This window comes from Sinocyclocheilus grahami, unplaced genomic scaffold (genome assembly GCF_001515645.1).
Source record: "Sinocyclocheilus grahami isolate Dianchi unplaced genomic scaffold, SAMN03320097.WGS_v1.1 scaffold655.1, whole genome shotgun sequence".
Classification (NCBI taxonomy): domain Eukaryota; kingdom Metazoa; phylum Chordata; class Actinopteri; order Cypriniformes; family Cyprinidae; genus Sinocyclocheilus; species Sinocyclocheilus grahami.
Window position 1 is genome coordinate 634,818 of NW_015505834.1, and position 26,978 is coordinate 661,795.

The 26,978-nt window shown below is 37.0% G+C and overlaps 1 protein-coding gene across 1 annotated transcript; it reads left to right on the forward strand.

Annotated features, from left to right (window-relative positions):
- The first annotated feature begins 5,348 nt into the window (after nt 1–5,348).
- On the forward strand, nt 5,349–26,915 carry tjp2a (tight junction protein 2a (zona occludens 2)). Its single transcript, XM_016242324.1, has 22 exons — nt 5,349–5,664; nt 8,298–8,421; nt 14,598–14,651; nt 15,196–15,320; nt 16,114–16,216; nt 16,345–17,041; nt 17,128–17,231; nt 18,339–18,510; nt 18,831–18,930; nt 19,284–19,434; nt 19,536–19,644; nt 19,742–19,961; nt 20,172–20,356; nt 20,829–20,924; nt 21,018–21,097; nt 21,178–21,388; nt 22,670–22,770; nt 22,954–23,175; nt 24,361–24,462; nt 24,529–24,798; nt 25,686–25,768; nt 26,063–26,915. Exons 1-22 carry the CDS (start codon nt 5,558–5,560, stop codon nt 26,226–26,228), a joined length of 3,582 nt encoding a protein of 1,193 aa, XP_016097810.1. The 5' UTR covers nt 5,349–5,557; the 3' UTR covers nt 26,229–26,915.
- The last annotated feature ends 63 nt before the right edge of the window (nt 26,916–26,978 follow it).

A 26,978-nucleotide genomic window follows, 5' to 3' on the forward strand; every position in this document is an offset into this window, starting at 1 on the left:
AAAAGAGGAAAAAACTGAACTGTAACTGTACATGAGTAGTAAATGAAACCGTGTTATTCCGTGTTCAGTGCCACACCTCTAGTGTCTTTCTGTCATTCGTCATGTCCAGGTGGGGAGGGTGAGGGACTCATAGTTTTGGACAGTGACTCAGAGTTACTCGCATGAGGACAGCAGTGGTTAGAAAGGGACAAATAACATGAGTGTTTCCTTTTCAGTGCTGCTGTTTTGGAACATAAACCCAGAATAACACGACTAACCATAATATAACTTTTCATGCATCAAAAATAATGATCCTTAAAATCTTAAAGCCATGCTAAAATGTATATAGTGTACTTTAAAGTGCAATTTGTTCAAAGCAATTTCAAATAGTAGGGCTGTGCAATTAGTCGCATGCGATTGTCATGCGCATCTCGTCAGTAAAGCCGGTTCTGTGATTAGTAGTAAATCGCCATCAGCTGCTTTCAGATGGAGCGGTATACACAGAGCCGTAGTTCTCTGACAATTAGGCAATATCGCGTTCATAATCGCAGGCGATTCGATAATCATGAGTTATTACAGGTCTATACATATTTTTACTCGGTGATGCTGTCTGAGGTGTGATTGAAATATGACATGATTTATTTGAGGATTGTATATACATCTGTCAGAGGATGGCAGTACATATGTGCATTGCATAACGTAGGCGGCTTACACTGCCACGCTCCGCTTACGTAAAGGCATTAAAGACTTGGACAATAGCTGAAATACATGAGAATGCACAAAATCATTTATCTGTGAATTTCTGACATTTCTACAAGGTTTCAAACATAATGTAATAATATGAGCCCAGCTGAATCAGTAGACTGAAAATAGCGAATCGCTTTTATTACGTCAGGTTTCATAATGCATTCGAGTTCTTAATCCACTTGAGCTGACTTTAGGGATTTTCTGAACTTTACGCTGTAAAATTCATTAGATGAGCATTCTTAGAAATATCTAAGTATGTTCTGACAAGCCTGGCAAAAGTTTCTAGATATTAAGAATCGTATTATTTCATGGTGTTATTAATACTGGTGCGTTTTGGTATCTTCTGCAAAATAATGTTCAGGATCAGACTGGTTTGAATATGTTATTTGAGGCGTCTGCCTTTCATATTACAGGAAAAACCTCTGATACTGGTGCTATTTAATGTTCCTCAGGCGTATTACAGAATGTGTTCAAGTTTGGACTGCGTCTGCGTGCCTGAGCAGATTTTACATTGTGTCAAAGTGGAGCACAAAGGTCATTTGTTCATGAAGGTCAACAGTTTGGAAGTACACAATACAGTATCAGCAGGTTATGACTACTGGTGCATTTCTCCGTTATCATTAGTGGTGCTTGCTAAAGACTATTGTTCATATTGTGTTTTAAACAAACACTAAATCCTTAGTATTAAACTTTGGTGTGAGCATTGTGCTGTATGAATGACATATTAAAGGGATAGTTCTACCAAAAATGAAAGTTTGGTTATCATTTATTCACCCTCGTGTTGTTCCAAAAACATGCATGACTTACTTACTTCTGTGGAGCATTAAAATAAACATTATTTATATTTTGAAGAATATTATTTAGTCAAGTCTTCAAAATATATAAATATATATATATTTTTTTTTTAGAATGTTGGTAACCAAATAATTTTGGTGACTGTTGACTTCCATTGTATGGAAGAAAAAGAGGAAAAAACTGAACTGTAACTGTACATGAGTAGTAAATGAAACCGTGTTATTCCGTGTTCAGTGCCACACCTCTAGTGTCTTTCTGTCATTCGTCATGTCCAGGTGGGGAGGGTGAGGGACTCATAGTTTTGGACAGTGACTCAGAGTTACTCGCATGAGGACAGCAGTGGTTAGAAAGGGACAAATAACATGAGTGTTTCCTTTTCAGTGCTGCTGTTTTGGAACATAAACCCAGAATAACACGACTAACCATAATATAACTTTTCATGCATCAAAAATAATGATCCTTAAAATCTTAAAGCCATGCTAAAATGTATATAGTGTACTTTAAAGTGCAATTTGTTCAAAGCAATTTCAAATAGTAGGGCTGTGCAATTAGTCGCATGCGATTGTCATGCGCATCTCGTCAGTAAAGCCGGTTCTGTGATTAGTAGTAAATCGCCATCAGCTGCTTTCAGATGGAGCGGTATACACAGAGCCGTAGTTCTCTGACAATTAGGCAATATCGCGTTCATAATCGCAGGCGATTCGATAATCATGAGTTATTACAGGTCTATACATATTTTTACTCGGTGATGCTGTCTGAGGTGTGATTGAAATATGACATGATTTATTTGAGGATTGTATATACATCTGTCAGAGGATGGCAGTACATATGTGCATTGCATAACGTAGGCGGCTTACACTGCCACGCTCCGCTTACGTAAAGGCATTAAAGACTTGGACAATAGCTGAAATACATGAGAATGCACAAAATCATTTATCTGTGAATTTCTGACATTTCTACAAGGTTTCAAACATAATGTAATAATATGAGCCCAGCTGAATCAGTAGACTGAAAATAGCGAATCGCTTTTATTACGTCAGATTTCATAATGCATTCGAGTTCTTAATCCACTTGAGCTGACTTTAGGGATTTTCTGAACTTTACGCTGTAAAATTCATTAGATGAGCATTCTTAGAAATATCTAAGTATGTTCTGACAAGCCTGGCAAAAGTTTCTAGATATTAAGAATCGTATTATTTCATGGTGTTATTAATACTGGTGCGTTTTGGTATCTTCTGCAAAATAATGTTCAGGATCAGACTGGTTTGAATATGTTATTTGAGGCGTCTGCCTTTCATATTACAGGAAAAACCTCTGATACTGGTGCTATTTAATGTTCCTCAGGCGTATTACAGAATGTGTTCAAGTTTGGACTGCGTCTGCGTGCCTGAGCAGATTTTACATTGTGTCAGAGTGGAGCACAAAGGTCATTTGTTCATGAAGGTCAACAGTTTGGAAGTACACAATACAGTATCAGCAGGTTATGACTACTGGTGCATTTCTCCGTTATCATTAGTGGTGCTTGCTAAAGACTATTGTTCATATTGTGTTTTAAACAAACACTAAATCCTTAGTATTAAACTTTGGTGTGAGCATTGTGCTGTATGAATGACATATTAAAGGGATAGTTCTACCAAAAATGAAAGTTTGGTTATCATTTATTCACCCTCGTGTTGTTCCAAAAACATGCATGACTTACTTACTTCTGTGGAGCATTAAAATAAATATTATTTATATTTTGAAGAATATTATTTAGTCAAGTCTTCAAAATATATAAATATATATATATTTTTTTTTTAGAATGTTGGTAACCAAATAATTTTGGTGACTGTTGACTTCCATTGTATGGAAGAAAAGACATTTTTAAAATGTCTTCTTCCATGTCCCAGAAAGGTTTGGGACAACAGGAGCACGAGTAAACAAGAAGAATATTCATTTTTGAGTGAACTGTCCCTTTAAATTGCGTAGGTTGTTGATGAAAAGTACACTGTTACTTTTCGAAGTGGTCTGACATATTACTCAAAAAAACAAGTAGGCTACTGTTGTTAAATGCACCTTTTATTGTGTCTCTTAAACTGCTGTAGTGTGAAGTGGTTACACCAACAGTGATATTATGTAAGTGCTATTATTATGTCTAATGTAAGTGTAATGAGAGCCGTGTGTGTGCAGATGTATACGGGCTTGTCTGTATGAGTGAGGTCACAACACTGCTGACATCTGCAACAGGCTTCAGCACGTATTGCTGACTGAACCATTTATAGTGTGTGGTTCAGCCGCCATTTGTGCTGATATTGGAAGGTGCTTTGATTCGTGTTTGTTTACTCTAGTAGATTGCTATTACTTTTTTTTTAGTTTACAAAAAAAATAAAAAATCCTTAAGATAGCATTTACAAAATGAGGCAACTTGGTTTATGATCGCATTTAAGAAAATACAGAAATCTTATTGTGGTAATTGTAGTTTACAGTCAATATTGGTTTATCAATGCCACTATTTAGAGTGCAGCGTGGCCGGTGTGTGTGTATATATAACAAAAAAATCATTTTAATGAAACGAATACTACCTTTGTGTGGCTTTTACCACAAATTCACAAAAATATTAAAATCTGAAAATCCATGACAAGGATGTCTTTAGATTTTGAAGCCAACACCTCAGTTAAATGGCTAACTGGACTACTCTATCCATATATATCCAATAATCATTATAATTGCATTACAAATGTTCAGTTTGCATTTAGACTTTTAGAATTAGGGCTATATATTCCATATATATATATATATATATATATATTCCAGTTATATTTGCTTCTAGTATTAAGTAGCATTCTGAATATTGTAATGTGCTTTAATGTGTTTCACATTTTATGTTTTTTTTAAAAGAAAGGTTTATGTATTAGAAATTGTATTAAATAATTATTAAACATCTAGAATCTAGTTTTCAGTGGCTTTTTGGTTTAAATGTTTTTTCTAAATTAAAAAAGCACTCTTTTATGTCGTCAAACAACTGAAATTTATTTTGAATACATAAGATATTTCAGCTATATTGCCATTGCTATAAATAGCTATATTTCTAGATTAAATGTTATCCGCTTAAGTTTGAGCAAATTTTTGTTTCCACATTTTTGTTGGCCTATTATGGCTGCTCAGGTCTTTTGCTGCTCGTCTGCCAGCACACAGCACCACACTCTGTGGTCTCGGAATAATCCTGTTTCTGCTCTGAGGTCTTACTGATGAATCAGAGTAGTTTTTACAGTTGAGCGGACCTTACCAGAGCTGCTCTGTCAAAACGTGACCTGTCAAAAAATGCCTTAAACCATACGTTTGTAACCAAACCTTAAAATAGACGGTTTTATTTGCGGGGCTTTAGGTGATTTGGATTAGTGTGGAGGGGATTTTAGAGCCCCTGCACTTTGGCAGCACAATCTCCGCCTGCCCATAATCCAGTGCGCAAACCACTGGATGATAATTTCATGACACTGAGTGGAGGAAAAAGCCTGGATGCCCGGATACTCCATCCCTGCACCAAAGTAACATGCTGGAAATCATCTCTAGGGTGGTTTGTTTGCGAACAGACAAATCGTGTGCATATGTGTGCATGTATGCGTGATGGTGGGGCGCAGGCTAAGCCAGCGGTGGCGGAGGGATTACAGAGAATTGGGCCAGGGTGCATCCATGATCTGTCGCGGCTTAGTACCACAATTACCCCCCCTCACAGCGTTTTCATTAGACTAATGTTTGAGATCTCCAGAATTATGTAAGAGTGACGCTCTGCCCAACGTGGTCGTTGTTTTCTCTCTCTCTCTCTCTTTTCCCTCTCTTGTCCTACGAGGAGAACGAAACGGGCATCTATGAGACTCCACAGAGCAGGACAGATTCACTACTGCAGATGATGGGTTTAATAGAAAAATGACCATTTCCTGCTGTACATGAGATTATACTTAGCTTTGTCGTGATGTTATAGTTGGTAAACGGAGAGGTTAAGTGGCGCTGAGAGCCTCTGTAGATCTAAGGAACGGAGAGGAACCAGAGAACTTTTGAAATGAAGTACAAGAAATTCATCACCATCATGCAAGTGGCCGCCGGGATCGCGCCTCTCAACAAGCGCGAGCTGCTGCCACCCGGCCGGAGGTTGTGGAGACCCTCGGGGTGAGTTATGTAGGAGATACTAGAAAGAAAACCCAGGAAATTAATGTTTGATATTGTTCGAGACCGGCGTAGCTGGTACATTGGTGTGTTAACAACACTAATGATCGGATGTGTTTGAGTATATATTGTCGCTCATTCTACTATAGTATAATTGCTGTACTATAATTGTTACTCTATGTGTGACCCTGGAAAGTATTTGAGTTTTTCAATGAGCAAATCAGTTTTGCTTAACACTGAATTCTGGGTGGTGCTTTGTAAACCCCATGCTAAGTATTAATCTTTCAGACATGAGTGATACCTCAGATCGTGTAACTTCTTGTGACTGAACTTTGACATTTCATCCAGCAGATGATAAAATTACTAAAAATTCCATATACAGTACAAACATTGAAAGAGACACTCAGTATTGTCATCTACTTTACGTCATGCAATACACATTGTGATTCATAGTTCAATAGCATATCATAATAAGATTGCGATTGGAAATGTATACCAAACATAGGAAAGAAATGCTAAAAACTCAAATCAGTAGTTTTAAATGCTACAAGTGAATTTGGGCATTACAATTTTTAGTTATGACGTGCAGTATGTTGCATATTACATTGAACTGTTCTGAAATTATTAGCATTTTTAAAGGTTCACTTTAAGGGTATTTTCACATATTGCACACTTGAAATGAAAAACAGTTCAGTTAAAGTGAATCAGAAAAGGAACCAGCTGTAATTGACCGTAGTGCTTTTGATGTTCACAATGTAAGTGGACTTAAAAGGGAACTCACTAAATGTTTGTTTGGGGTCCTTTCTCTCCAATTTCAGCACATAAGCAATATGGTACTGGCATATTGCACATCCCTACTTATTCACGCAAAGATTTAAAGTGTGAATATAGTATTGAGAAATTGAGCCTGTGTGTCTTTAGCCATACTAGTCACCAGAATACTATAGGCTGTGTCTGAATATGTCAATTTCCCTACTATACAGTAGGCTAAAAGCAGTACATGAACTGAGCATTATGTCCGAATTTGTCGAATACATAATGAAGAATGATCCAGATGACCTACTACTTCACGCAAGATTCTGAAGTGTGCATCTGATGGACACTTCACTATCCCATGAGGCCAATGGAGAGGATTTAGAAACGACAGAAAAGCGACACAACTGATGCTGTAGACCTATAAGTCACATGATAACAACAACATGGGGGATGTAGTACAACAGGATTACATTCATACTACAGAACATATTTTTTAACAGTTGTGAAGTAAGTACCTACTCGGAGTATTTCAGACGCAGCCATAGAGGATGGTTCTTTTGACCTGGGCTCTAAAAGCTGCGTGCCTTTCAAAATGGACACTTTTGTACTTTATTTACCCCTAAACGGGAATATATTAGTTCAGTAAAAGCACCAAAAGTGTACAAATTGGTACCTAAATAGTGCAGTGCATATTAGTACCTTCTGAAAGAGTACTGCCTCAGTGACAGTTTCTGTTTTTTTTTTTTCTCTCTCCGAGAGTGTATTTGTGTGGCCCTCTGACATATCTAGGCTCAAGACTATCAGTGAAAAGTTAGGCCGACTCAGCCATCAGTGGTGTGTTTTTCAGGGATGATCATCAGGAAATGTCACTCAGAAATCTAGCTTTCTTTTGAACATTTTAGAGTCTTAATTAGCTGCTCCAGTTTCTTGAACCTGAGGACTCGTATTACTGAAACAATAGTTCATTCCTTCGGGCTACTTTGCTGGCAAAGACCTCATGAACATATCTGAGCTGTTATGCTAAACAGCGCAGTTAATAATTACAATTTTCTTGCCAAGGAGATCAAGTGTACTCTACTCAGAGCAGGTGCTTACACTTGTTTGTGAATTATACTCAAATCACTTTTGTTAAGCTAAGTTCTGTATTTTCTTGTCAGACTAAGCTACAACAAAACATACTGCATGATCAGGTGTAATTGCAGGGTTAGACCATTTATTAGTGAAAAGTTAGGCCGACTCAGACATCAGTGGTGTGTTTTTCAGGGATGATCATCAGGAAATGTCACTCAGAAATCTAGCTTTCTTTTGAACATTTTAGAGTCTTAATTAGCTGCTCCAGTTTCTTGAACCTGAGGACTCGTATTACTAAAACAATAGTTCATTCCTTCGGGCTACTTTGCTGGCAAAGACCTCATGAACATATCTGAGCTGTTATGCTAAACAGCGCAGTTAATAATTACAATTTTCTTGCCAAGGAGATCAAGTGTACTCTACTCAGAGCAGGTGCTTACACTTGTTTGTGAATTATACTCAAATCACTTTTGTTAAGCTAAGTTCTGTATTTTCTTGTCAGACTAAGCTACAACAAAACATACTGCATGATCAGGTGTAATTGCAGGGTTAGACCATTTATTTACATGCACACACACTAACATTTAGTAAACATGTTTGAGCTATTAACAGATCAACTGAGTACTGTGTATACTGTCATACTGACTTGTGGTTATGTGATTAAGACTTGGGCTGTGTGAGAAATAATGGATCGTGCTCAGTTTTACTCTGAAAATATCTCTAGATGTCGCTGATTTTACAGTGATTAACATTTTTTGTTGTTGTTGAATCTATGATCAGTGTTATTAACTAAACATGTCTTTTTACAGTGACCAGTCCAACCAAATAGAGTTATTCCGGTCACGCCGCTCCAAAAGGTTTTCCTTGACCCACGAAGCTCAGTATTTGTGTCTGCGACGCCTCTCTGCTCCCAGCTACCCGGCCCTTTTACAGGTACTACACACAAAATTTCTCATGAAAACATATAGTGATTATTATTATTATTCATCTTGCCCGTATTGAAAATATGATGAGATTTCAAGTTTTTCTTTCTCTTTGGAGTGTTACAAGCTCTTGGTACATAAAGAAGATCTGTAAAGTTGCAAAGACTAAAGTCTCAAATCTAAATTTAAGTTAAGAGTAGGGCTGGACGATATGGCCAAAATTGATATCACGATATATTTCTTAATTTCGGTCGATACGATATAATTCCGATATCGATATGAACACTATTTATCTGAAATAGAAATCTTTTGTAACATTATAAATGCCTTTATCATCACTTTTGATCAATTTTAAGCATCCTTGCTAAATAAAAGTATTAATTTCTATAATTTCTTTCCCCCAAAAATAATAAAAAATTATACTGAATGGAATAGTGTATAATGTTACAAAAGCTGTGTTTTTTTTTAACATTAAAGCATGTCAACATATTCTGTTACACCAAATACACCAAATAATGATCTTTAAAATAGCATCATATGACCCCTTTAATTATTTTTCCAAAATATAACATTTGTTTGCCGTTCACACTAGACATATTTTTTTTGCTTTCAAATATAAAGCTTTTCTTTTCAATTTCTCTACTTACCTCAAGAATTATGAAGAGGAACTGACATCAATATATTTTTAAGAGGAAGTTTAAAAGTGAGAAGTTCTTCTATGATTGGACATAAATTTGTTATGCTTGACAAGATTTCTCAGGCATATCCACCATCACATAAGATAGACAAAAACAGTGTTTAATTTTTTCTAGTATTTGTAAAAAAAAAAAAAAAAATTCATAAAAATTATATTGACTATTGAAGGCCAATGATGGGATACATTTTTTACTAATATGAAATGTAAACATTTTGTTTTCTTTTACATGCACCAATGTCTCTCTTTCTCTCTGTGTGTGTGCGTGTGTGTGTGTGTGTGTGTGTGAGAGAGAATCACCACAGTCATTTGACATTAATATATTTCAGATTACACCATTATTATTGAATGCCAATGATGGGATACATTTTTTACTAATATGAAATGTAAACATTTTGTTTTCTTTTACATGCACAAATGTCTCTCTTTCTCTCTGTGTGTGTGTGTGTGTGTGTGAGAGAGAATCACCACAGTCATTTGACATTAATATATTTCAGATTACACCATTATATGTATGGTAGTACTATGGTACTTTTTTGGCCAGTGTGGTCACTCTTTTTAATGTGAAGTTATGTTACATATTAATCGTCAGTCCAAGCCTGATTTTAGGTAAAAGCTGCATTTTACACTAAACTGAATGAATTTAAACTGTTGTTGGAGCATCTATATTTGCTTGTTTGCTGTTAATGCCCTTGTTTGGGAGCCTTTTAGGGTCGTTGTGAAATATAAACCTCCGGCGTGCTTATATTAATTATACTTAAGCATTTAAAACAAGCGCTTGGAGCGACAGCTTGATAAAATGCTCGAGGAACGCATGCTTGACGCAACAGCCACATTATCTCTCTGAATAAGCCATGAAGCCCCTCTTTTCATTTGCAGGGGTCTTCTGTGTGTCCAGCGCCCATTTCAGAAACTTGGAGAACCAGAGAAACAACTTTCAGCACGCTAATAAATGAGACTTTTACATGTTTCACTAGAAGCGTATATGTTGGGGCTTGGATTGACTGATTTCAGTCTTTTTGAGGGACACAGACAGCTGAAGCTACTTCTCTATAATGCAGAGGGAATTCTGTCTGCTGCTGCTGCACACATTGTGCTTGTTCTGTCTAACAGCAGACTGCATACAGTTCAGTATGTTTGCTGGTGGCTCAGCAATGGCATACCTTGCTTGATTGAACTGCAAATGCTTTAACATTTAAGCTACAGTGTCTATAAAAATGAAAAGTATGCACCCTATTGTAGTATTTAGATTGTGCATGTAAATTGAAGATTTTTGCTTCTGGTGTTGTTTTTATTCTTGCTGCACAGAAATGTCCTGCTGCTGTCAAAGCCATGCTTATCTGTATGAGGTGTTTAGTATCACAGCTCAAATAACACTTTTTGTTGTCGTAAGACCAGGCAGGCAGTGTTTCTCTAAATTGTTGACTTGCGCTGTAGACATCTTGTCGCCTTTCTGCAAAAGTCCTATTTTTTTAAAGGGGTCATATGATGCTATTTTAAAGATTATTATTTGGTGTAACAGAATATGTTGACATGCTTTAATGTTCAAAAAACACATTATTTTTCAAATACTGTACATTATTGTAGGTCCTCTATGCCCCGCCTCTCTCAAACACGTCGTTTTCTACAAAGCCCCCTCCTTTGACAAGCACAGTCTGCTCTGATTGGCCAGCTGACCCAGTGCATTGTGATTGGCCGAACACCACAAGCACGCGTCTGAAATGTAACGCCCCTTACTCTGCGCTGTGCAAAACTCCACATTTGAACAGTCAATAGCTAATACTTAAACTAATAACAAAACATACTTAGTCACTGATTCAGAAGCGCCAGATTGTCATAGCAAAGTCAGAACTTTTTTTAGAAATAGCCTTTGTGCACAGCCAGCCTTGTACTCTTCTAGGTTAAAAAAAACTGTCGTCCATAAAATGCATGGCACAAATTCGAACATCTGGGTTGTGCTGTGACAGTAAAGAGATTAGTAATTCAATTATTTTTTTTAAATACATGGATTTCCACAAAAATATAAAGCAGCACAACTGTTTCCAATATTGACAATAATAATAATAGATGTTTCTTGAGCAGCGGATCATCAGGATCATGAAGGATCATGTGGCACTGAAGACTGGAGTAATGATGCTGGAAATTCAGCTTTGATCACATGAATAAAATACATTTTAATATATATTATTGTATTTTTAATCAAATAAATGCAGCCTCAGTGAGCGTAAGAGACTTTTAAAAACCCCACTGACCCCAAACGTTTGAAGGGTAGTGTACAGCGCCAGTCAAACCTGAATTATTCTGGATTGTTTCTTAATTGTCTGGATACTTGTTGGTTGTTTTTCCTTAACTATTCAGTTCAATTCATTCATTTCATAAATTCTACATTTTAATTGCAGAAATCCATACATACATAATGTAATGCATCTACAAAAGTATTTTCAAGCATTTAAGTAGAAGCCATTAAGATCAATAGTAAAATTGTCAGTTTTCTCCAAATGTTTTGGTTGGTACTGTTTCAGGGCAGTTGATAGTGAGTATGAAAACTGAATGAATGCCCCTCAGAAGAGCACAGGAAACCAAACTCAACTGTGGTGTTGGACTGAGAGCTCAGAGACCTGCTGTTGTACAGTGCTATGGTACAAGCTCAGTTACAGTGAGAAATTAATTCTTTGACATTGTTCATCAATGATCTGTTCTGGTTATCACAGTAAAGAGAATTGAGGGCAGCTCATATGCCACATGTTAATCCTGTCGTGGATAAGATTTAAGGCTGAGTTTGAAAGCCGTTATAGATCAAAGAACTTTATGATGTTTAGTACTGCACAATTTACTAAAATAGCACTATTATAGTAAGGCATTTAATTCTATGTGGCTTTCGCAAATGAGAAAATAACGGAGCTTAGGTGCTTCAAACCCCATAATCCTTCTAAATTGTAATTAAAATGCAATGAAATCAGTGCTAATCTACCAGTCCCTCTTACACGTTCAAAAGCTCATCTTTCAGAAAGAAATCCCAATCCAAAAGCATCTGCGTTTTCGAAGGTGGCACTTGCCTTCTGTAAGCCGCGAAGAGCTTTTAATGTCAACCCAGACAGAGCCGTATCGTTTGATGAATTGAAACTAAATTTTAATTTAATAGTTCATAGCTCGGTTTTTTTGCGTCGTGGCTGCCGTGGGTCGCTGTGGACGGTGGGATTTGCGCAGAATGTAGGCCAGCGGCATCAGTCTTACGTCAAAGGCAGACAGATGCATTGTGCCGAGGGGTGATGCGCTTTGGCCCAGGGACTCTGTGTTCACGGGAGAGGTGACAACATGAAGACGGTCCTCTCGCTGCACAGGAAATGGGTGCACACCATCAAGGCCATTCGTATCCTCCAGGGCATCGTAAGCATGCTTTCTGCTCTTTCCCTGTACAACTACACCGGTTAATGTCTTACACAGATTGGGTGAAGTGTAACTTTTTGGTTGAGTTTATTTGTGACCATACGTTTTTGCCGAATGGCTTTTCATCTGCTTTGAACGTATACTGTAGGGTTGGCGTTTAGGCTTATGGCATATTGTTTGGTAGGAGTGTATTTGTAGGAAACTCTTTAGGGATTCTTTAGTAAACAGTGCAATGCATCATGGCAGTGTAATATATTTTATTTATTTTGGTAAAATTCGTAATTATTGGTAACAAATATGTTAAAACAAATGTATACGAATTATTACGTTTCTTAATTGATTCGTTTGATTTTTATTGTCATTATGATGCATTGCGATACACACTTTTGTCGCATTACATACACTGATGCATTTTGATGCAGAAATTCATTTGAGATTGCAAAGTTTTAGGAATAGGTTGAAAGGTTTTCGCCAAGTTTATGACACTGTGATGAAGAAAATAGGTGGAGATATAGTTTGATTTCTGGGTAGATGTTATTTCTTTGTTTTTTAGACGGGCATTAGAATCAGTGATGAGAGTGATTAAACACTTAAGCACCTGTGTTGCTTTACAGAAATGCTTTTAAAGTGTAACAATTAGTGTGCTATTGCTTTTCATATTTTTAGTTTACAGTGGCAACAAGTGGAACATGTTTCCAAACTTTTTCCCATGGCTGATTTTATCCCCAACACTTTTTGACGTAGTTCACACACAGCAAATACTTCTCAAATAATTTTACATTTTTGAGCAGAATTTTTTATTGTATTAATGTGTGCTAAAATAAGTGGTGATCCAGTGCTGGAATTTGTTATATTTGTTTTGTTGTTGTGGTTGTCCATTCTCAGTTTTCTACAGATGCAATTTTGGTTTATTCATAAAAAGTAGTGTTGTCAAACGATTAATCATGATTAATCGCATCCAAAATAAAAGTTTTTGTTTACAGAATATATGTGTGTGATTAATCGTTTGACAGCACTAATAAAAAGTATATAAAAATAAAAACATAAACTAAAATATTATTTTAATATGCAAGTATTGCAGTATAGAACCCAATATTCCATGCTTTCCAACTACAAACATTACCACTACACCAAGGTCATGTTTGACATTCAATCCACTGACCTAAAATGCTTAAAATGTTTAGTGAGAATCCGATCAGTTAGAACATTGTGCACTCACTGAATTACTTTTTTGTCAGTAAACTGTTGAAGTTGTTGCTTAAATTAACTTTGAAAATGGTAAAAGATCATAATCATAGATTATTTGCGTATAACCTCAAAAGCTAAGTCTGTTAATTTGTGACGTTCACCACTTTTTAAAACGGCGACACCCATGGATGTTACATGCATGTATTATGATGACGTGAGGAATGCATGATTGCCTTAGACGTGTTATAGTGTTTAGTTTGTTTAACTATGATGTTTCAGATTATAGCATGAAGGAAAACCAACAAATTGAAATCATTTATACATGAAATGCTAAAAGGCATCGGTTGTGGATCTGGGTTGAGAATTATATAGGGCAGTTCTGGGATTCATATTTGCCTGAGGAGATTAAAGAGCAACAATCATAATCGCCCAGCGTGCGCACGGGTGGATGGAGAGGTAACTGGAGGCGTTCTGCGGCGCAGGACGTCACGTGGCTCTCAGATTGATGCTGAAGACTGTGTTTATAGTGTTTAACTCACTGACCAGGCTTCCTTTTAAAATAATTGCTTTCAAATAATGCAGGCTTTTTATTTTAAAGGGGTCATGCCATACATTTAATTATTTTATTTTTTTCCTAGCAGTCCACATATGATGGCAGTTTTGTAATAAAATTGTTCTTTCTTGCAGATCTCTAATTATTTCTGGTTGAATATATAGACATACTTCAGATCTGCAGTTCTGTCTGTCATTGAGTAATCAGATGAGCTCATGTAAATGGGTTGGAAGAGAAACACTCGTCTACTTTTTCACTGTGGCAGCACCACGCTGCAGATTTTGCTCAGGAGATCACTGATATCTGCTGTAACTTGACTCTGTCCATCACTGTCCTACGTGTAAGCCTGTTCATACTGTTTCAGAACCCAGTCATGGAGGAGACGGTGTGGGAGCAGTACACTGTGACCCTACAGCGGGTGAGTACTTCACCCTGTGCTTATTTGGAGAGCCAAAGTTCCTGCTTATTGGTTTCTCTCTAAAGTCTTTACATTCTTTTTATAGGTTTTTTTGTGTGTGTGTGGTAATTTCTGCACCTCTAGCACTACTAGATTTACCGTTCAATGGTTTGGGGTCAGCAAGATATGTATATATATTTTTAAATAATTTAATACTTTCATTTAGCGAGGATACGTTCAATTTATCAAAAGTGACCGTAAAGACTTTTGCATTGTTGGTGAACATAAGAGACTTCATATATCTTCCACCACTGCTTTCTCTCAGCAGAAAGCATATCATCATTGCTTTATCCTCTTGGTGAACTTTATCACACATATACTTTTAATGTTTGTCTTGAAGATATAACCGTTATATCCAAAATATCAGGAAACCTAATTCCAGGGTTACTTGTTAATTAGTCATTGCTGCCTGTACATCTTCACGAATTTAAAGTGATTTATTGTTGTAAATTAATAACTATGTATTCATGCATAAGATAAAATGCATTCTTTGGTGTATAAATAGGACTCCAAGATGGGCTTTGGCATGGCTGTGTCTGGAGGGCGGGACAACCCGAACGAAGAAAGTGGAGAAGCGTCAATTGTCGTATCTGATGTGCTGCAAGGGGGTCCTGCAGATGGCTTGCTATTGTAAGCTCTGAAACAACATTAAACGCATCCCAGCCTTTTTTATACGATTTGTAATCCTAAAGTTCAAGTTCAAGTTGAGCTTTATTGTCATTCTGCTACATGTGGGGATATGCAGTGGAACGAAATGTCGCCACTGACTGATTTTGACTATGAATATACTATATATAAATGTTTACCTATCCTAAAGTGCTATTTAAAGTAGAAAAGCTAGTGTAGGGTTGTCACGAAAAACAATGAAATTTCACGATTCTCAATACCAGTTTCCACACCAAAAAAATTTATATGCTAATGAATGCACTAATTTTATTTGAATGTATAAATACTACTAAATAAAATAATAATAGATAAAGAATTAAAAAAAAGATTAAATATAAATATTTTTATAAATTAATGTATATACATTATATTGCTATTGTATGACACTAAAAGCTAAAAATTTAAAATTGACCCAAAAAAAGTGAATATAAGTATTAATAATAACAAATTAAAACAATAGCATGTATCTCTCAAATATTTCACACAGTAAACAGTCAGTAATAAAGATTCAAGAAAGTAGTTATAAGCAATTGACAAACTTAATTTTTTTATTTTTGATATTCAGGTTTATTTGTTATTATTTTTATTTTATTTTATTTCATTGCATTTTATTTGTTGCCTGCCAACACTATTATTCAAGATTTTATTTGTTTTATTTATGCTGGTACTTTTGACATTCCTAAACTGTTGGAAGAATTTGAAGTCACTTTCTGACGTGTAGAGACTTTTCCTAACAGTGTTTCATGCTCTTGTTCAGTGAAAATGACAGAGTGATCCAGGTCAACAATGTGCCCATGGATGGTGTCCAACATACCTTTGCAGTGCAGACTCTCCGCAAATGCGGCAAAGTAGCCAAAATCGTGAGTGTAACCTTTTGAATTATTTGTCATTTCAGTTATCATTTTATTGACCATATTTGTGTATCACTGGCAGCTGAAATCAGAATTTAATGAATGAACAATTAATTTTTGTCCCCATCATTCATCAGATGGTAAAGAGATCAAGAAAAATCCCTGTCAGCGTGATTAAACGTGCTGCGTCCCCAGACGACCGTGTCTTTAGTGGCGACTACAACGATGACTATGACCACGACCGGCACAGCGTCTACAGCGGCCGCAGCTACCCTGACCGCGACATGAGTTACGCAGACGAGCGTGATCGCGACTACAATCGCAGCCGCGGGAGGAGCATGGAGCGCGGCCTGAGCCCCGACAGACAGTACAGACGAGATGGCAGCCGCGGCCGAATGCTGGACCACGAGCGCAGTCCCGACCACCGTTACCGAAGTGACCACAACCTGGATCGCGACCACAGCCCGGACCGCCGCTACCGGAGCGATCGCACACTGGACCGCAAATACAGTCCAGACCGACGCTATCGCAGCGAACACAACCTGGACAGAGAGCAGAGTCCGGACAGACAGTACCACATCAGCCGTACACTGGACAGATCACATAGTCCTGAGACACGGTACAGGCCCGAACCGGCTCCAGGATACAGCAGAGAGAATTTAGCCAGTGGCCACGAGCGCAGGAGCTTCGATCCGCGGCAGGACGAATCCATGAGGAGGAGTAGCAGTCGAGACCGGCTGGATCGCTCGCCCTCGCCGCCGCCGCCGCCACAACGAGACGAACCCTTAGAGAAGCCGCTCAGTGTTACTCTACTAAAGAACCGGCCCAATGATGGTAGAGACGCACCGCCTACGTTTATCTGTTTCCAGTTTCAACCTGCTGCCTAGCGTCTAACGTGATGTTTTCTCTTATCTGTCCAGAATATGGCCTTCGTCTTGGCAGTCAGCTGTTCATCAAAGAGATGACGAGCACCGGCCTGGCATCCAAACAAGGCAAACTACAGGAAGGTGACATTATTCTGAAAGTACGTCTCTTGAACAACCACTCAGAACACACCACAAAATTTCTAGCCTATATATACAAAATATATAAGCCTATGGCCTACAAAATATATAACTTTATAATAACAACCATTTGCAACACTATTCAGAACAGCTTATCAACCACATTGCAGTGCACTGGTAACCACAGCAGTATCCTAGCATTGTGGGGATGCATTTTGCACTAGCAAGCAAACTTCCCTTTTTCCTTTTTTTTCATGTTTTTGCTAACCAAGCAACTTTTTAATGCTCACCAAGGCTGCATTTATTTGGTCAGAAATACCGTAAAAACTGTGAAACATTATTACAATTGTATAAGCTGTTTTCTATGTGAATATATTTCAAATGGTCATTTATTCCCGTTCAACTTCAAATCTGAATTTTCAGCATCATTACTCCAGTCTTCAGTGTCACATGATCCTTCAGAAATCATTCTAATATGCTGATTGCTGCTCAAGAAACATTTCTGGTTATTATCAATGTTAAAAACAGTTGTGCTGCCTCCTGATTTTAGTGGAAAAGTTAAAGTTCAAAGGCACAGCATTTATTTTAAACAGAAATGTCAAATTATAAGTGTCTTTACTGTCACTTTTGATCAATTTAATTAGGGATGCACCGATATGAAAATTTTGGCCGATACCGATAACCGATTATTCTTTATATTTGATGCTCTCACAAATGTGTTGCTCGTTGTTATTTAATGTGAGTTAATGCATTAACTAATGGGACCTTATTGTAAAGTGTTACCAAGTAGCTAGTTAATTACTCAAAAGTTAATAATTTATATGCTGTTTAAACTTTAGTCAAGCTACCCTTTAAAACAAATATTGATGCTGCAAGTTACTAGCAAAAAGTATTTACGTTAGCCAAATTAACATTTCAGAGGGTGATAACGTTCATATTAGATCATTTGATTAATAATCAGAGTATAAAAACAATGAGGAACTGAAGTTAGGTGAAAGTATTAAACACATTTATGTGGATGCAACTAATAAACTAGAAAACTACCAAATTTATGATAGAACTTAATAGGAAAGAAGCCAAAGCATGATTGAATGATTTTACAAATGAACTGACAACACATTAAACAGAAATGTTACAAAAGCCCGTGCAAAGGGAGTAAGTCATTTTCTTCGGTTGGTAGAGATGAGCCTCCCAAGAGACTGGCTAAAATGGGAGCGATGCCGACTCCATTCAGAGCGGTGCCGGTGGATCTCCCGCCTCCACCTGTGGAGAAAGAAGAGCCTCGCAGCGAGTCTCCAGGTACCACAGTTCCTCTACACCACAGTGGATTATTGAAAATTTTATTATTTAATGCACTGGTCTAAAACTCAATTCCTGCAGGGCCACAGCTCTGCACAGTTTAGCTCCAACCCTAATCAAACACACTTGATCCAGCTAATCAAGCTCTTCAGGTTTACTAGAAACTTCCAAGCAGGTGTGAGTTGGAGCTGGTTGGAGCTACACTCTTCAGTGCTGTGGCCCTCCAGGAATTGAGCTTGAGACCTCTGAATGCAATACATGGTCATTTTCACCATGTAGAATCAGAAGAATAGAAGAAACTGATTTTTTTTTGTATACAGTTCCCGTGGTAAATGCTGCTCCAAAAAGTGTTCCAGTAAAAACCAAGCCTCTGCCAAAGGTTCTCCTGCGGCCCAGTCTGGAGGACCAGGAAATATACGGGTTTGTACCAGATTCACCCTTGGCTTTGAATTCATTAATTCATTCATTTTAAGATAAACTTGAAAGCTGTCCATATTGTTAATTTAATTCGTTCTATTGTGAAAACATATTTGATAAAGGGATGTTGAAGTGCGTTTGCAGTATCTTGCTGACATAGTAGAAATCACTCTGTGACAACTCAGCAAAAATAGCCACCAATAAACTATTTAATTTCAGTATCCATTTATGCCTTAAATTTTTGCATGTATTATCTAGAGACATAAAATCTTTTTCACATGTGCTAAGGTCCTGTTTATTGCTGCTTACTGATATATTTGGACAGCTTTGTGGTTCTAACGAATAATCTCCCACAGCCCCAACACTGTGATGGTGGGCTTCCAGAAGGGCGATAGTGTTGGCCTGCGTCTCGCTGGAGGAAACGATGTGGGCATTTTTATCGCAGGCATTCAGGAGGACAGTCCTGCCGAGATAGAGGGACTCCGCACTGGAGACCAGATTGTGAAGGTGCAAAAGCACTGGCTCTACATTTTAATATTATGTGCCTTTATCCATCATACATTTTCCCACATTGTCCAGTGGTCATTTGTGTTTTTCTTCCCCTGCAGGTGAATAATATGGATTTCAGAGGAATGGTCCGGGAAGATGCAGTCCTGTATTTACTAGAGATTCCCAAAGGAGAGGATGTGACCATCTTAGCTCAAAGCAAACCTGATGGTACTTCAAAACATACAATTGTTATTTTTTTTGTCTAATGCCTTGTAATTTTGAGCAATAGAAGGGATGGGAATAACTCTCATTTGCTTTATTTTAGTGTATAAAGACATCCTGGCATCTGGACGAGGTGACAACTTCTTCATCAGAACTCATTTTGAATATGAGAAAGAGCTTCCTCAGAGCTTGACCTTCTCCAGAGGAGAGGTATTTAAAGTGGTGGACACCCTGTATGACGGAAAGCTGGGTAACTGGCTCGCCATCCGCATGGACCAAGACAATCAGCTCCTGGAGAAAGGCATCATACCCAACAAGAGCAGGTGAGACATGAAATACACGGTGCCTTAAAAGGTCTTAGTTTTACTGTATTTATTTAGCATTTTTAGGAGGAAAACTCAACATGAAATCAAAACTGACCCTCTGAAATGACGTTTGCTGACATCACCTAGTCTGCTATTTCATGTTGATATTAAAAGCACATTATTTGTTAGGTGTTTGTGTAATCCTTTTATTTATTTGTATACTGTCAGAGCGGAGCAGATGGCAAATGTTCAGAACGCACAGAAAGGCGCTACCAATGACAGAGGAGATTTCTGGAGGCTGAGAGGTCAAAGAGCAGCTAAGAAAAAAGACCTTCGCAAGAGCAGAGAGGATCTGAGCGCTACACCCGTCACTACACGCTTCCCAGGCTACGAGAGAGTGGTGCTGCGGGAAGGTTTGCCCATCATGCATTGCTTTACCTAACATGCATTTCTGTTTAAATATACATTTGAATGATTTGGGGCTAAATAAAAAAAATTTTTTTTTTAAAGTAATCAATTTTTATTAATTAATTTGATTAATTATTAAATATTTTTATTTCTAGTGCTATTTCACTTGAGGCTCTAAAACCTATAAAAACAAGTATAGGTTTCAATAGGAAACAAGTTTCAAATTATATGCATTTTGTTAATTTATACATGCCTTTTATTTATGTATAAAGTATTTTGTTTAATCCTATTATTTTTTATTTATAATTTAGTTGATTATTTGAGGCACTCAGTGTGTTTTGTTTAATACATTTAATTTAAAAATATACATTTTTTGATTTTTTTTTTTAAAATAAATAAAAAAATTTTTGGTCATTTTATTTAAGAAGCTTGACATGTTTATGTACTAAGTGTTTTTCTTTCTCTCTCCCCCACCAGCTGGGTTCAGAAGACCTGTCGTAATATTCGGCCCTATTTCCGATGCGGCCAATGAAAAGCTGAGCAATGATCTCCCAGATGAGTTTGTCACAGCAAGTAAGCAATTCACAACTTGTATGAAAGATCTCTTCTTATATATTGATGTGTAGTTATGGATAAGGTGTTTGATCTGTGTTTGTCCCATGACAGAGACCGAGCCTAAAGACGCGGGCTCAGAGAAGTCGTCTGGTGTTGTGAGACTCAATACTATTCGTCAGATCATCGAGCAGGTGAGAACAGTCACCGTTCTGAATTTATGAATATAACAGCAATTCATCAACATCTAAAAATATTATTTTCTTGTTCCAAGGACCGACATGCTCTGCTCGACGTCACCCCAAAGGCTGTAGACACCCTAAACTACACCCAGTGGTATCCCATCGTCATTTTTCTCAACCCAGACAGTAAGCAGGGGGTGAAGACCATGAGAAACCGCCTGGTTCCCGGCTCCAGCCGCAGCTCACGCAAGCTTTACGAACAAGCAGTTAAACTGCGCAAAACCTGCTCACACCTGTTCACTGGTTAGTCCCATGAACCTTTCCTCAAAATTACGCTCATATAAGATCCATTTTATTCTTTCCCCAGTTCTGATTTATTTATTTATTTATTCAAATTTCGTGTTTTATTTGTCCGGATTCAGTTTTTAACTTTTTTTTTTTTTTTGATGGTTCAATTAAATGCTAGCAATCAATAAAGAGGTCTAAATAATTTTAATTAACTTAATAACAATTTATTAAAAGTTTAACACCATGTCCTAAATACACGCGACACCACGACACACGATAAAAGGTATCTTTTCCATGTTAATCAGAGTTTTTGTCCTAACTAGCTGCGACGGCGACACGCGAAATTTCTAATTTAGAAACGGTTTCTATTTCTGCGACGTCGCGGCTGGAACAACGACATACAAACTATACAGTCTATAATGATTATGTGCTTTATTCAAAGTTACACGTGTCTAATATGAGTTTAAATATCATTTTGTGTGACCTTATAGCCAAACTGAAAGCAACAACAGAGTTTACCTCAGATCTTGAAAATAAATTAAAGCAAAGATGTCCGTTAAAACTGTGAACTCACTGAGAAACCAGCAAGTGTTTTCCATAACAATCAGTCACTCAGTATGTACATTTAATGATGTTAAAAATGCTTAATATTTATGAATTCGATTATAAACTTATACATTTCGTTGCGAGTGCAGTGCGCTTCCAAAGAGAGCCCGCCCACACACGCTTCTGATTGGCTGTGATATTTGATTTTGTTGCGTCGCGTCTAGTTGCGGGAATCTTGTCGCGTCACGTGTAGTTAGGACACGGTGTAAGAAAAGTTAGGGCACCATGAAATGAGTTTTATTCTCTCAAATTGTATGTTTTCCTTTTTTTTGTCATCATTGCATTTTAATGGTTTAAACCTTAATCAAAAAGCATGTCTGATCAATTGAATTCATGAAACTCAATTTATTGAAATTTTTTACAAAAATGGTGCCCTATAAAATATTTTCTTTTTTCCAGAAATTTTGGGTTGTCTGTTTAATTGTTCAGGATTTATGAATTAATACAGTTTTTTTTATTATCAAAAATGGAGGTAATCAAATGAATGCATAACACAGTAATAATTCAATTAATCTTTTATATATATATATATAGAGATTGTTACTTTTTTTGGCCAACAAAGTGCTACACAACAGAGTTTTACTCTCGGAATTAAAATATTATTATAGAAGAAAAATAAAATAAAACAATAAAAATTATATTCCTTAAAAAATAAAGTTATAAATGTCTAAATGATGCTTCCCTGTCCAGCTACCATTGATCTGAACTCTTCCCATGATGCCTGGTTTGGAAGTCTCAAGGATGCCATACGAGAACAACGAGATAAAGCTGTCTGGGTCTGTGAAAGCAAGGTAAGCGGTAACACACAACACAATTACAAACAACTGGGCTTCATTTCATAGTTTTGTATTCCCTTAAACAAACCAGGTTTTCTAATTGAGTTAATCATGTTAAGTGAATGCCTAGCCAGCCTGAATTGACATGTGAAATGACCATCATCAGACCTTTGAGAAGTATTATATATATTGTTTCAGCTTGATGGGTCTGAGGAGGACTTGGATCTCCATGATGACCGTATGTCGTACCTGTCGGCCATGGGCGCAGACTACCTGAGCATGGACAGCCGTCTGACCAGCGATTACGAGGATACGGCGGATGAGGGCGGCGCGTACACGGATAACGAGCTTGACGAGTCCACCGACGAGCCGCAGCCGAAGTCAGCCATCAGCCGCTCGTCTGAGCCTGTTAGCGAGGAGGTTAGTGTGCTGTGGAAACCTTGCTGTCATTTGACCACAGTCAGGAAGGTGATTTAAGCCCTACCCATAAACTAACTGGAAACATTTGATTATAAACATCTGTAAAGGTCACTCATCCTGTTTTCAGTATCGATATCATTATCACTGACTGTCATATACGAGTATCAGTGATAAGAAAAGTGTTCATGGTCCTGGTTTGAGCACGCTGCTCCCCACAGGACACTCGAGAAACTGCATATTCAACACACAGTCATGTTCAACATCAGTCTGACACATGATCTTTAAACTATCTGCCAGAAATCAGACACTCGTTTAGTCACACTGAATGTATGTGCCATTCAAATAACTCTCAAAGTAAAATAGTTTAAATACATGTGAATGTACATAACATTTTTAATAACATTTTTCAAGGCAAAAACAGTTATTTTCCAACTAGCAAGACTTCTTATATACTATGAATAGTGTGAAGTTTTTTTAATGGCTGTCATAAAAACAATGTTTTTACAAGGATCCATTCTGTGGTGTAATTTTATGTTTAATAATATGTATACACCTCACTAACGGAACTTGCAGGAAACATGTGTTTCTTTCATTTTTTTTTTTTTTTTAAATAATAATAAGATTACTTTGCACTGCTGTCAAAAAAATTAAGAGTTAGGTTTTTTTAAAAATAAAATTTATATTTTATTCAGGAAGGATGCATTAAAATAAAGACATTTGTTACAAAAGATTTCTGTTTCAAATAAATGCTGATCCACTTGTTTCCACTAAAATATTAAGCATCAAAACCATTTCCAATGTTAATAATAATCAGCAATGTTTCTTGAGCAGCAAAGCAGCATATCAGAATGATTTCTGAAGATCATGTGACACTGAAGACTGGAGGAATGATGCTGAAAAAAATAAAGGAATAAATTACATTTCAAAATATATTACAATTTGAAAATAGGTATTTTAAATTGTAATATTTCATATCTTTTATATAAAAAAAATACAGCCTTGGTGTACATAAAATAAAAAATAATAATAGTAATAATAATTATTATAATACAAAAAATGTCAAAAACCTTTCAAGAGTTGTTATATCAAAGTACAAGGAACTGAAAACTTGTCTGTTGTAGGTGTGCATTAATTTTTTTTGTATGTATTTTTAAATGACTTCACTTTTTTTTCGCTTTCACGCAGAGACCCATACCTGTTCCTCATGAGCGTTTAAAGAAGCCTGCGGGTAAAGAGGTGCAGCGGGACCCCAGCCCGCCTCCATCATTTGTCCCTGATCCCCCTAAGGTCAGTGTTTTCCTCCCCTGAGGTGTTTCTGAAGCTCATCACAGACAGTAACTGTTGTTCCTGCAGGTCCGGGCAGCTTCACGTCCTGCAGACTCTCGCTCCAGCAGCACAGTCAGCAGTGATGCTCCTGTCAGTAGCAGACCTCTTCCACCGCCGGTAGCCCAGAAGCCCAGTTTCACCTCGAGGACGGGCCCCGCAGACGACACGACCTCCGGCGACCCTCTCAATGACCCCGCCAGCCGCACCTTCCGGGGAAAGGTGAAGGCCTTCGAGCAAATGGACCACCTGGCCCGGGCCAAAAGGATGCTGGAGCTGCAGGAGGCGGAACGAGCGCGGGTTTGTGCCTCATCTCATTCACACCAGCTACTGTGTTTCTCATAGCAGGAACATCACAAACACTGTCCTGAAGTGTCATATTTCACCCCAAAATCACAAGAAAAGTAGTGAGATATTCGGAATAAACAAAATGAAGAACATGAAAAAAGCATAGATTTCACTGCTGATTTTAATTTAAAACAAAAAGGTCTAGAGGTAGATAGATATTTGCGTGATTTGGTATAAAATATAAAAACTATAGTTATAAATATATATATATTGATATAATTTTTTATTTCTGTATCATTTTATAATATAATGATATATAAATTATAATATATATTTTTCTTTTCTTTTAAATTTTCGTGGATTTTCGTTTAATATTACCTGGATATTTATGTTTGAAATGTATCTGTTCATGAAAAATAAAGTTTCCAGAAAATGGAAGTCACTGTAATTCAAAAGAAAATCACCAAAATCACAAGGAAAATATGTATATATAAAAATATTTATGTTTTGAATAAACAAATATTTTATTATTATTATTGTCATGGCAGTTAAGCATATATTTCATTTGAAATGTATTTGTTTATGCGAAAATAAAACAAAATAGTCTAAACAGGCTGATTTTGGATAAAATATAAAAACTATAATTATAAAAATGCCTATATACTGTATATATAATTAACTTTAATTTGATTGTGTAAATAAAAATTAACAAAGCTATAATAATGTGATATTTTATAACTAGAATATAATTATATAATCTATAAATATACTAATATATTCAAATTGTAAAATATAATTATTTTTAGGGTGAAAAATAATCAGGACATTTATTTTTGTGATTGAAAATTAACAGAATATTGAAATCACTGAAACATATATATATATATATTTTTTAACAGCTGGAAATATCTCAGAAACATCCAGATATTTATGCAGTTCCCCACAAGCCAAAACCAAACCAAAACAGGCCTCAACCAATTGGGTAAGTTTGCTCTTGGGCCTTTTTTTCCACTAATGCTCACTAATTCTCTAAACCAGGGATCCAGACTTTCCTGCAGAGTTTAGCTCTAACCCTAATCAAACACACCTGAGCATGCTAATCAATATCTTCGGGATCATTAGGAAATCACAGGTAGGTGAGTTTGATCAGGGTTGGAGCTAAACTCTGCAGCACACTGGCCCTCCTGGGCAAGATTTGAGGAACCCTGCTCAAAAGTGTTGATGTGCTGTTTTGTTGAACGGGCCGTCCCATCAGTAATGGCTCTGATCCCTTCAGCTCCAGCTCAAACTCTGAGTCCCACAGCTCCTCTAAAGCGCTGTATTCAGAGAGCCGCTCTCACCATGATGAGGATGATGATGATGAAGAGTATCGCCGGCAGCTGGCCGACCAAACCCGCAGAGGCTACTACAATCCCCAGAAATACAGCGACACTGAACTCTAACACCCAGCGTCCCACAAACACTCACAGCAGAACAAGCCGAGTCTCTTCACCGAGGTCCGTCTGTGTCGGGATGTTTCCTGTGCATGTCATTATAAACGAAATCAGTGTGTTTCTAGTAGTTGTGTGAGTAAGAGGGACTATCGTGAACCACAGATAAAGCACAAACACACATGCAGTATAAACACGCCATTTATAAAACAGCATCTTTTTATACCTTCAATGTTTTTATATGAAATTTCAGTATATATTTCTTGTTTTTTTTTTTTGTTCTTTCAGACTGTTTGTACGTCTTTAGTTTTGATTTCTCCCACAAGGCCATGCATCTGTTTCTGCTGAAAGCTACTAGATGGAGTTCACGTTACACACTCCTCATTTACACTACATAAACCAAAGTGAAAGTGGGTTAAATGTTATTCTCCAAAATATTTGCTGAAGTGCCTTAATGTCATCGATCAATCATGTATTAACTTATGCTTAGCAAATGCTTGCTGCATATACACTACTATGATATAATTGTTAAAAACGGGCTTCTGATATAATGTCACATCAGTTTTTATGTTGATTCTCTCAGATCATGTGTCTGTGACCAGTGCTTTGGGTTTAACCACTAATAAAACAAGAGTTGTGGGATTTTTACATTTTAAAGACAAATAAATAAACCTGACTTTTAATGTTGTTACTTTGCTTGTCGTTGTTCATGCTTTCCTCACTATTGCTATTAAAAACGCAAACCATATGTAGAGCAGAATT